The 12,501-nt window shown below is 39.4% G+C and overlaps 2 protein-coding genes across 8 annotated transcripts in view; one reads left to right on the plus strand and one right to left on the minus strand.

Moving 5' to 3' along the window:
• The first annotated feature begins 331 nt into the window (after positions 1-331).
• On the plus strand, positions 332-5,440 carry ckmb (creatine kinase, muscle b). Its single transcript, XM_088300293.1, has 9 exons — positions 332-425; positions 1,538-1,650; positions 2,062-2,158; positions 2,236-2,390; positions 2,813-2,945; positions 3,438-3,609; positions 4,531-4,654; positions 4,745-4,934; positions 5,025-5,440. The coding sequence occupies exons 2-9, from the start codon at positions 1,558-1,560 to the stop codon at positions 5,201-5,203; spliced, it is 1,143 nt and encodes a 380-aa protein (XP_088156419.1). The 5' UTR covers positions 332-425; positions 1,538-1,557; the 3' UTR covers positions 5,204-5,440.
• Positions 5,441-6,155: 715 nt separating this feature from the next.
• Positions 6,156-12,501, minus strand: part of mark4b (MAP/microtubule affinity-regulating kinase 4b) — a 32,538-nt gene continuing 26,192 nt past the window's right edge. For 2 of the 7 annotated variants that reach the window (XM_088300306.1, XM_088300305.1), the window contains exons 16-19: positions 11,749-11,831; positions 10,043-10,087; positions 9,825-9,846; positions 6,156-9,005 (exon numbers count right to left, since the gene is read on the minus strand). In XM_088300306.1, the coding sequence (XP_088156432.1) occupies positions 8,672-9,005; positions 9,825-9,846; positions 10,043-10,087; positions 11,749-11,831 (484 nt within the window). In that variant the 3' untranslated portion in view covers positions 6,156-8,671. The remainder of the gene's footprint in view (positions 9,006-9,824; positions 9,847-10,042; positions 10,088-11,748; positions 11,832-12,501) is intronic. The other 5 variants (XM_088300310.1, XM_088300307.1, XM_088300309.1 and 2 more) reach the window with 5 other exon arrangements.

A 12,501-nucleotide genomic window follows, 5' to 3' on the forward strand; every position in this document is an offset into this window, starting at 1 on the left:
AACGTGATATCGGTGGACATGTTTAGACATCCACCGATTGTTAAGTTTCATATGGCAGAGTTGAACATACAGTCATTGAACATGGCGGAGAAAATGGCGTGTACAGGCTTGAAAATAGCCGAGAACATGCTTGCGAACACATCACGCACACGCCGGTCCTGCCGACTCCGGCGGGCCGCGAGGTGAAAGGTCTCGATGTTCCTCCTGCAGCTGTCGCCTCCACCACGTTTCCTCGTTGCCTTTTACAACAGCAGGCCCGCCCGCGTCCAATCACACCAGGGAGGGCAGAGTCCTCCCAGCCAGTCGGGGTGGAGGTGGCGCTATAAAAGTCATCGTCCAACACCTGGCACACTTGGGCAACCCCTACATTTGGTGGACAGGATCTGATCCCGGGATCTGTTACCTCTTTCTTTCCTCCTGAGCAGGTAATCATGTCACAATTTAGTCTTTGAAATAACCCAAATTGAATTTCTTGAATTGGATGATAAAGGCTAGATGGATGGATGTTGGTGGACATTTGCAGCAAAAATCACACTTGCGGGTCATGACGACCGCGTGTCAAGTGGTCAAGGGTCCTCAAGTGTGATTAGCTTTGAGGTTTTTCTAAATGCAAATGTGACCGAAAATGAGACAGATTCTTATTGGAGTTACATAAAATCAAATGCAAGGAAGTAGAAAACTAATATTCCAAAACAAACAAACAAAAAAAAATACAGATAATATAATAATTCTGATTATTTGAAGATAGTTGACCAAACTACATAAATGAAAGAAAAAAAAAAAAGAGGTAAAAATGTTAACATTATTTTTAATGTATTTAATTTTATATTAGTTTTTGTAATGCATGAAAGAAAAAAAAACATTGTAAAACAAAATTATTTAACTTTAAGTCCTAATTAAACTAATGCAAATGAGTGAAAATAGTTGACCAAACTACAAAAATAGAAGGCGGACAAAATCACGGCCAGTCTAAAAAGTTAGATTATGATTATCTTTTGTAAATTATCAATAATTGTGTCATATTGTAAAGCCATCATTCTCACAGTGGCAAATGTGATAAAACCTGTTCATATTTTTTAATTGTATTTTGGGCTGGCGCGTGGACCAAAAGTGATTTGTTGAGGTTGGACGAGATGCAACAGATGCACTAGTACACACCACCTTTCCTTTTTAGTGCCCCTGGCCCAAGGTGTTATGAAGGGGGCGGGGGTCTCCTAGACTATAAATAATACTTCCTGCTGGGGGTGAGGTCTGGTGGGGAGGGGAAAATGGCACAGCTGAGAAAGACATTGACAGAGTGACACCGAGACACAGATACCGTTGACTTTTAGCGAACACTTCATAGCTTCCACTTCGACCAATCAGAGACACAGAAAGAAAAAAGAGGGAGAAAAGTCAACAGATAATGACTAGGTGTCTCCTCTTCACCCAAAGAGTCATCAACACAGCCATTGAAGCACTCAGAGATACCACAGACAATGCCCAGGGTGCAATTTTTCATCACTAGGACATAATTTTTGAATATATGTTGTTACAGTCGGAGCAGGAATCGCAGCCATGGCCAAGAATTGTCACAACGACTACAAGATGAAGTTCTCAGCGGACGACGAGTACCCCGATCTGTCCCTGCACAACAACCATATGGCCAAGGTAGCGTGTGCACACACACACACAAATATAGTCTATGTCAGGGGTGGGCAAACTTTTTGATTGGCGGGCCACAATGGGTTCTAAAATTTGACAAAGGGGCCATACCAGTACCAGATGGATGGAGTGTTTTGGTAACCTCACCTCATCAGAGAAAAATAAAATACATTTATTGAACAAAATCATTACAACAATATACATGTCTTTGAAAAACCACAGTATTTTGAAAATAAAACATTAACAAGTTTTATTCTTTTAATTTTTTTTTAATTCGACGGGCCGGATTAAAACGTTTAACGGGCCGCATGTGACCCCCGGGCCATAGTTTGCCCACATCTGGTCTATGTATATACTCCACATAAATATATATATATACCTATAATTAATACAGAGCCATTGTCGCCCGTCACACAGGTTCTGACCAAGGACATCTACTCCAAGCTGAGGGGCAAGTCCACCCCCAGCGGCTGCACCTTGGATGACATCATCCAGACTGGCGTGGACAACCCCGGTAAGATGAGTTCCAAACACCTTGCAGTTTTGATGAAAAAAAAAAAGATGTTATCAACCGCGCATGTTCCTCTGCAGGCCACCCCTTCATCATGACCGTGGGCTGCGTGGCTGGTGATGAGGAGAGCTACGAGGTATTCAAGGACCTGCTGGACCCCGTCATCTCGGACCGTCACAACGGGTACGGACCCAACGACAAGCACAAGACCGACCTGAACTTCGAGAACCTGAAGGTGAGTTCTTCTTCCTAGATGGTACAGACAAAACAAGAAAAAAGTACACTATTAAAAAAAAATCTTGGTTGAACGCTAAATTTCAAGGCAATAATTTTCGGTAAAATGTTAAGTCAGTAATTGTAATTAAAAGTTTTGCCTTTGTGCAAATTGGCTTTACTGCTTTTTACAACAAAGAAATAAGAGTTTACAGCACAGAAACTTTATCAAAATTTTTTTTAAAAAGTAATGAAAAAATGCTAACGCATGTTTATTGCTCTTACGCCAAAATTGCCAGGTCAGAAGATATATCTTGGCAGACAGAATCAGCGTATTTTGCGTTGTTTTAAGATATCTCGTTATGGTCAATTTAAAAAAAATATTAAATTTTTCTTCAATGTAAATGACACTGTGGCTAAATGGTGTGCGTGTTGTTCTCGCAGGGTGGAGATGACCTGGATCCCAACTACGTTCTGTCCAGCCGCGTGCGTACCGGCCGCAGCATCAAGGGATTCACCCTGCCGCCACACAACAGCCGTGGAGAGCGCAGAGGAATCGAGAAGCTGTCCATTGAGGGTGATTAGCTGCACTTTTGTCAGAAATTTGCTTCATTTAAATGTATCTAATCATTTATAAAATAAACAAAAGGTGAAAAAACATAAAAATCTACAAAAAAAAAAACTTACATCGTCAGACATGATAACATGTGCCAGCACACACGCTAACACACAAGTGCTAACATAATTGGTATTTCAAGCACTAATTCAACTGCTAGCACAATCAACCACCACCAATTCTCACACAAATGCAACCACAACTGCTAACAGTAACATAAGTGAGAACAATAACGCTAGCTCTTACAAAAACACTAAAACAAGCGCTAACCCAAATGTAAATACTACTAGCGCTAAAAATGGTAATTCAAGTGCTAACATCGGCGTATAGAAATCAAGAATTGCATTTATGTACAGTATCTGTTTTTTTTAATCTATAAAGAACTTCTAATATGACTAATTTGCGCAAACACAAATGCTGAGACAAGCACTAACATTGTCCTGCCTCCCCTAGCCTTGGCCAGCCTGGAGGGCGAGTTCAAGGGCAAGTACTACCCCCTGGACGGCATGACCGACGCCGAGCAGGAGCAGCTGATCGCTGACCACTTCTTGTTTGACAAGCCCGTGTCCCCTCTGCTGACATGCGCCGGCATGGCCCGCGACTGGCCCGACGCCAGGGGTATCTGGTGAGACCAAAACACCTAGCGCGCTTTTTTTTCCAACATGTGAAATTGGTCCCAAAATCTGTATTTCTTGAGCGCAATTTGTCAGGCTTGGCCAGTGACATATAGTGACAGGCAGAACAATTAAATGATAAAAAAAAAAAAACATTACCCCCAAAATTGTACCTTTTCTTTGGAAAAATCCAAAAATCCAACTTGAAAAATAAAATCACATTTTTTTTCTCATAATATTACATTTTTAGAAAAGAAAAAAATATATATTCAGAATCAATCCTATTATCCAGATAATGTGAACTCAATAACCTTGCCATCCACACTGGCCATAATTTTTCATTAAAATAACAATTATTCTATTCACTCAAAAAACAAACAAACAAAAATCTCTTTAAAAAAATACCACCCTTTTCTGCCAGAGAAAAAAAAAAAGCATTATTTTTTTTTGTATTGAAAAATACAATTATCAGTGGGGAAAAAAATTCTCAAACTGTATTCTTGAAAAAAAATTCTCAAATAGCTGAGTTTTTTTTATCAGGATAAATTACAACATTTAAATGTCATTTTAAACCCCCCCCAAAAACAAAATCCTACTTTTTTCTTAACAAATGCACATTTCCCCCCCCAATATGATTATGTTTTAAAATTTGTATGCCTGACCATGATCTCCAGCATATGGAGGGTGGTCACGTTATGAACTAGCCTCTGGGTGCATTAAAAAATATATTTTTTTCCTGGAAAAAAATGTATGACTCACTACTCACTCACTACTTTATTTCCTTGAAAAATGACATATTTTAATGAAAAAAATATGTGCAAAAAAAAAAATGTAAAAATGTTTTTTTTTGTGTTATTTGGAAAAAACACTAAGCACTAAACCATGACTTCCCACAAGTACTATATCAGCTTTGTGTTGATTTGATTGTTCAGGCACAACGACAGCAAGACCTTCCTGGTGTGGGTGAACGAGGAGGATCACCTGCGTGTCATCTCCATGCAGAAGGGCGGCAACATGAAGGAGGTGTTCAGGCGCTTCTGCGTGGGTCTGAAGAAGGTGAGCAAAAAACAAATAAACAAAAAGACACCAAAAAAAACCCAAACCTAAACAACAAATGAATGCATTGACGGATGGGCTTTTCCTCAGATCGAGGATATCTTCAAGAAGCACAACCACGGCTTCATGTGGAACGAGCACCTGGGATACATCCTCACCTGCCCGTCCAACCTGGGCACCGGCCTGCGCGGCGGCGTCCACGTCAAGCTGCCCAAGCTCAGCACGCACCCCAAGTTCGAGGAGATCCTCACCAGACTGCGCCTGCAGAAGCGCGGCACAGGTACCACCACGCGCCACTTGCTTTGCTTTGCTGAAGAAAAAAGAATGAATAAAAATCTTGAACAAAACTGATCTTTCTTCCTGCCTCCAGGTGGCGTGGACACAGCCTCCGTGGGCGGCGTGTTCGACATCTCCAACGCTGACCGTCTGGGCTCCTCCGAGGTGTACCAGGTTCAGCTGGTGGTGGATGGCGTCAAGCTGATGGTGGAGATGGAGAAGAAGCTGGAGAAGGGCGAGTCCATCGACGGCATGATCCCCGCCCAGAAGTAAACGAAAAGAGCAACAACTACCACGGACTGTCTGTGTTGTTGCTGTTTCTTTTTTTTTTATATTCACAAAAACCGAAACAAAGCCTGGTTGTTCTTTGACAACATGAGTGCCCTCCTTTCCTTTCCTTGAATCTTCTCATCTGTCTGTAACATCCTGGGATCAATCCATCCTCTCACTATTTCTCTGGTTGTAAATTAATAACTGGACTAATAAACAAATGCCCCATTTTAAAACGAATAGCGTTGTGTCTTGATTTAATTTACACTAAATATTAGCCACACCCCTAAAATGGAGACTGGCCAATCAGATCATTTTAAGAAGGTAAGACACTTTCTTGGTGGCATGCCGTTGAACAACCTGCAACGATTTTTAAGTTTGGGATCATTTGTTTTTGTTTCCCTGAAGAATAAGCAATTTTACATTCTTCTTAAATTGGCTTCTGTACAAAAAAGATTTAATTTTGCTCTCCCAAAATACAACTAATTTCGCAAAAAATGTGACTACACTTAATCGCTGTCCCTCAAAATTGACTTTAAAACCTTTTTCTTAAAAAAAATGTTTCCTTAAAACAAATACAGCATTTTGTTGATAAAAGTATTCCAAATACAACAATCAAATATTTATTTTCCGCCTCAAAATTATTTTAACAATAAAAATGTAATTGCCACCTAAAAAGTATTTCTGAGACACCGTTTCTGAAAAAAAAAGACTTTTACGCCACATTACACCTCCAGCCGCCCCAAATGCTGTTTGTAGTCATTTAACAAAACTTACATTTTTATCAACCTTTGTCAGCTACAAGGTGAACAATGTAGATGGTTAAATGTTTTGCTCTTGTTAGCAGAAAAAAATACACATTTTAGTATCCAAAGTGCTTGCACTTATCTTAGGTTTGAGTATCCTCTTCCAGATAAAACGTAAAGCCTTGAGTAAAAAAGATGATCTGCGAATATCAAAATGATTTAAAGTCTTTATTTGTGTCACACGTGATGTTTTGACGACTGCAGCTTGCTCCATAAATTAAATCCAGTGACGGCTACAAAAGGTGCTAGAGGGTAGTCCTGGAGGCTCGAAAGGAAAAATAGAAAAAAAAAAAAAAGAACTAGCTTGCCGTCTTCAGTCATCAGATGAAGACCTGTCACAAAGAAACACTTGGAAGCATTTTATCTTTCCATTGGTTGACAGTCACACCCCTTTAACGCAGATTATTCTATATTTGGTGCACACACAGAACAATAAAAACGGCAATATGATTTTAACATGCCGCCATTGAGGTTGTGTTATAGCGTTGTGTTGCTAAGAACGGCCGCTATGCAATGCTGCATTCTTTTCACACTTTTAAGAGTTTCAGGTGTTGTAAAATGTATCGTACCGACTTTCATTTGTAGAATTAAAGTGTCCACTTCCTGAGAATGTTCACGTGAACGTTCAAATACCAAAATCCAACAAAACTATTATGAGGCAGGTTCATACATCACACGCTATCGTAGGACTTTCCAAATATCGGACAAATACACTCGAGTGCCTGCAATCGGATTGGACACTAACTAACGGCAGTAGAAGGACATCACATTGGATATTTTGTGTGTGTTTGTTTTTTTTTTTTTAAGCAATTGCGAGTTTCGGCTAATATTAAGTTGCTTCATGTCAAGATGTGTGTGAACAAACACTTCACAATTTATGGTATATCACGTCCAATGTTTTATATTGTTTTTTTTATGTTAAATAGCATTTGTGTGCTAATGCTAACATTGCAATGCTAGGCAGCAAAAGGCATGTTAGCAAAACACATCCCAGCAATCGGATTGGATATTTGTTAACTGCTTGGAGATAATGACGGACTATCGCGTCCATAATGTTGGATACTTTTTAACGTTTGACAGCATTATCGTGGTAATGCTAACATTGCGATGCTAGGTAGCCAAAGACGTGTCATCATTAACCAATAAATACACCACAGAAATTGGGAGTGGACACTTGCACTCTGCTTTAAGACAATGACAGGAAATGAATTTAATATTTCCAGTAGCTTTTCTAACGTTGAACAGCTTTTGTGTGACGAAGCGAACACTGTGATGCGTGTTAGTAAAAAGTGTGTGAGTATAAATCAAACACATTTGCAAAGTCCGATTGCAGGCTTGCATTCAGACAATGAGAGTGTCATTTTTATTGTAGAAAAAGTCAAATTTATCAATTGTTTTAATGCTACCTTAATGCTAACATCACAATGCTTGGTAGCCAAAAGTGTGTGAGTGTGAACCAACAAATTCATTCTGTCTCAGCATAAAAAAAAAAGCAAACAAAAAAAAAAAACTACTATACCAAGTAGTCGTTTCACTTCATGGATCCCTCTAGAGGCTGGGGGTCAAAATGCAGCATCGCTACTTGAGCACGTAACATCCACTACACACATTTTTTTGCTGTCTGTCAGTCCTTTTTATCAAAAGTTGATAAACGTGACGATAAATAGCAGCGCTTCAAAAAGGAATGATGATCTATTGGGGGAAAATCAACAGCTAATTATGAACGTGTATTAGGACCACACTGAAAAAAAAATTATACAACCAGAATTAAGTTGGAATCTTACAAAACAAGTCATATTTTTGGGGAGGAAATTTATCAGAATGTTATGAAAATAAAATTGCAATTTTTCAAGTAAAAAGTACTAATATTTTAAACTCAAAGTAGTAATTTAAGGAAGTCATACTTTAATCTTAATTCTTTTGGAGTATTTTCACTTCACTTCCTAAAACTCACGTATTAGAGGAAAATAAATTATTTTATTCCTGAAAAGGGAAACAAAATGACATTCTCACATGTTTGTCTCATTTTCTCTCAAATAATTTTTCTTACCCTAAAAAAAATAGCTTTTCTTTTGAAACAAATCAACGAATAGTAGTTTTGTCGCACAAAATAGTTTTTCTTCAAAGAGAAAAGATTTTCTTTTTCCGTGACAAACTTCTCAAAAATATTCCAATTTTTTGGAAAATCAGATTTTTTTTTCCAAGAAAAAAAATTAATTGTTCTGATCAAATTCTGACTTGTTAAAAAAAAAAGAAAGAAAAAACTTAAAGGGAACAATTTGCTTTTGATTGCGCTTTCTTAATATAGAAATATTTTTTTCTCTCTGAAAAATACAATATTTTTTTTTTCTTGAAACAAATTTGACAATTCGCATGAGAGTCCTTGAAAAATATGACTTTATTCTCTGAAGATCATTACTTTATTCTGGTGGTATTAATCATGAGCATTTTGTTGTTCCTTTGAATGTGGTCTTGACACCCGTGGATAGCTGATCATAATGAAATAACGTGTGTGAGTGTGTGATGTTCACTTTTCGCTTGTTTTCAGCAGTTCGAGATGGGACACAGGACGAGGGTCTTTGGCGGAGGCACGGCGAGGAGTTTGCACCCGCTTCTTCTATCCCGCCATCATTATTTCCCAACTTAGCCCCTTGCCCCTTAGCCCTCAGAGCTCCAGCTCCTTGGACACTTTGGTGGCAATGTCCCTGAAAGCGAGTGGAGCCCCCCAGAGGCGCTTGAAGCGCACGCCGCTGCTCTGCACCGGCCCGCCGGGCAGCTGGCACACTTCGGCCTCGAAGGCCACGCGAGCGCCGGCCGCTCCATGCGTACAGGAGAGCAAGAAGGGACCCGCCAGATGGACCTGGCAGCCGCAGCCCTGGGCCGCCTCCCGCAGAGCCAGGACCACCTCAGCCGGGTCACGGGGGCTGCGCACCCTCACATCCCAGCCGCATCGGGGGGTCCGGGGCTCGGCCGCTTTCTGATGCCCAGATATATGGCGACTGAATAAAATGGGTGGTGGTGAAAGGTTGAGAGGGGAGGAGGGGGTGAATGCAGGTTAGATGAGTTATGATGAGTTTGGCGGAGGGAAAGCAAGAGAAAAAAATTGATTAACATCACACGTTAGTTATAATGCAGTTCAACTAGCTAAAAGTATTTCCAAGGGCTTTTAGTTACTTAACTGCAGAGAACTATGCACTACACAACTTTTGTTTGTATAAAAAGTTTTAGTACATATATATTTATATATATATACACGGACACATGTTACCGTGTTGTATTGTACTTTTATTTTTATGCATATATATTTTATGCAATAAAAACTGTTGATTGTATAACAAAGAAAAACAATTGTTCATTTGTCATAATGTCATTTTTAATGATGAATAAAAACCTTGCTTCAGATCCCTGGGATTAACCTGTTAAAAAATGCTCTACAAAATTAGATAGTTGTTCTCACATGAAGACAGTCATTGACGCAACTGCTCCGCAAAGAAAAACAAATTGAGTCTTGATTATATTATATTTACTCAACCTATTTATCACTTTGAAGGACATATTTGAATCGTCTAGCAGCTTTTGTTTTAAGCGGCACGAAAGCCCAACAAATGCCACATCTGCTGACTCTCCTATTTGAGGAGATCGATTGCTCTCTGAAACATTTCTACACACAAGGACTATTTAACTATTCCAAATAACCACTTTCTACATCACATGTCGAAAGAGGGTGAAAAAGGAGGTCCTAGATGTGAAAATATTTTTTATTTTACGGAGGTGTCTAGCACTACCAAGCACAACATGGTTAACTAAGCTAAAGTTACCTGCTGCTGTTAAACTGAGAAACTGAGAGGAAACACACAACTTTTAGGAAACAAAAGCGCACTTGTTAATTATAGCTTTGCTAATGCGACATTCTTATTACAACATAAGAAAATATACTTGCCATCTTAAAAAAAAATGTAAAGCGGTTTTGTCTAAAACTTTTTTTTTTTGCAATTTTGTCAAATTACATGCAGTTAAAATCTTTTCGTGATCTCACCTTGTGACCGGAGATCTGCTGATTCTCTCAGGTTCGTCTGTGACCCTCAAGAGCAAGATAAAAAGTGTCCATTAGAAAACAACCAGATTAAAAAAGACACTTCCTGCTCAAATGTTACTTCAATGAGTCCACTAATTAAAACACAGAACATGGCTACTCAGCCATCACAATGATCAGTGGGCAGATGTAAACAGCACACATAATGAATATGAGGACAATCAAGTCTCAAACATGTGATCTGCAGCATCTGTGTCATTACTGATTTAATCTTTAACCCTGACTCACTTGTAGTGTGACGTGTTCATTAATGACAACAAAGTGAGGGTGATTAAATGTGGATAAGAGTACAGGTGCATGATGGGAGGACAGCGGAAGAAGAAAAAGAATGGCAGTAGCAGAACAAAACAAAAGCTGTGTAAATGTTGCTTCAACAGCAGCGTTAATCCGGATTAACGTCATTAATCTTGATGGAAAACAGCACACACACTTGCTCTGGATGACGTGTGAACAAGCTGTCACCCTCTTAAAGTGTGCACACATATGCACGTGCACGCACAATTCGATTCTTTGGCAACTACTCTTGAACTTTAAAAGTCACCTCCACTTCTTTATCATTACCAAACAAGCAAACATAGGAATGAGTATGATCAAAGCCATGTTGAAGAGGACAAAAAGAGATATAAAATCAAATTGATACAAGAAAATAGTTAGATTTTTGCCTGGTGAGCTGGCATTGGCTAGCGCGAGCAGCTGAGCTAACGCCTTGTAGAGTGGCGCGCCTAGCCTAGTATATGCATCAAATACGGAAATAGCACCCTCAACTGGTGTTGCACCCTTTGATGCAGCGCGTCTTATGGCCGTAAAAATACGGTAGACATTTTTGTCAAATGATTTGGGATACTATTAGAATGTACAGTAATTTTTTTGGGGAAAAATTTTTAATATTAGGAGAATACAGATGTGTTGTTGTGGAAAAAAAGTTGAAAAATGCAATAAAGCGTTTTCATAAGAAAAAGGATCATTAATTAAAAGCAGTAGCATTAGGGGGCGTAAAAAATGCGCGAAAAATGTCACAAGTCACATTTATGTAAAAAAAATAAATAAATAAATACAAGGGAAAAAAAGTCAGAACAAAAACGTAAATTAAAAAAATGTAGATTAAAAAATTGTTTTATCACAAAATTTCATATAAATAAGAAGTCATATTTCTGTTATGTTAAATTATATTCCGAGAATAAAGCTGTCATATTTTGATCAAGAACAGCATCATTTTACTAGAATCATGCAAGATATAAAAAAAATTACTCTTAATATGTGAATAAACTTAAAAAGTTTAAATGTTTATCATTAATATTGACAGTTACTCAATTATTATCCTTCGTTAACATTTTATTACACCTTTCCTCGCATGATTAGATATTTTTTTTCTTTCCCTTGAGGCCCCATTATATTGTTATCAATATTGTTATATTACACCTCTACAGAAAGCCTCAAACCCCCATAACCTGTTGTACCTTTTTCAACCCACAAGGGGCGGAACTGCAGCCCAAACTAAGCTCCCACACACACCCATCCCTCTCACGCTCTCCTCTTCCCCCCCTACCTCCGACCCTCCCTAACCAACGATTGATGACACAAGCATGGACACAAGATGGACATGTAGCGAGACACACAGCAGCCAGAAAAGATGGGAAAGGAAGACTTACTAACTGTTTTTGTGGCCTGCGGGAGGTTGCAGCCCGACATGGATTTGTTTGAACTCTGACGCTTAGAAGGGTCAAGAGTGACCCTGGAAGAAGAGGAAGAGGAGGTGTGGAATGACAACAAGAGCAGAGTGTCAAGGCAAAGAAAGAAAGAAAGAAAGTGGGAGAAGAGGGGAGGAAAACAACACGGGGTGAGAAGAAACAAAGCAGAAGATTGAAGAAGACAGGATGGCAGATCGGCAGGTGACTGGCGAAGGGAAGCAAACGTGGTTAGACAATCAAAGAAACACGGAAAAGCAACAACAAGCAGAACGCCACGCGTGGAAAAGAAAGTTGTCTGCCTCAGACAGACGCCATCACGAGCCACGAGGCGCAAACAAATATTTGGAATGGGTCACAAAAACTAGAGATTCACTTCAAAACAGGAAGTGATGTCATACACTGAGATGACGCCTCGCCGTGAGTGAACTAAGAGGTTTCTTTAATTAAAGCCTCGTTCCCATCAAGCCATACTGTTGTGTTCGGGTCAAAACACATCTTTAATCTGTAAAATACAATAAAGACCCTCACAGCACTGCAGCCAAGTGTCATGAGAACTTTTTTTGTATGCTTGGAACGCCTGCCTGACCAGCCACTAGAAGTAGTACCTCAAAGTACCTTAATGCTGAGAGACTCACTTCTTGCCATGTGACTTGTCACAATAAAGAGAAGAAAACAGAGAAAGCCGAGCGCGATAGCCACGCGCAAACTAGGGCT

The sequence above is a fragment of the Idiotropiscis lumnitzeri genome, chromosome 7 (genome assembly GCF_059441095.1).
Source record: "Idiotropiscis lumnitzeri isolate Australia: NSW breed Sydney's pygmy pipehorse chromosome 7, RoL_Ilum_1.0, whole genome shotgun sequence".
NCBI lineage: Eukaryota > Metazoa > Chordata > Actinopteri > Syngnathiformes > Syngnathidae > Idiotropiscis > Idiotropiscis lumnitzeri.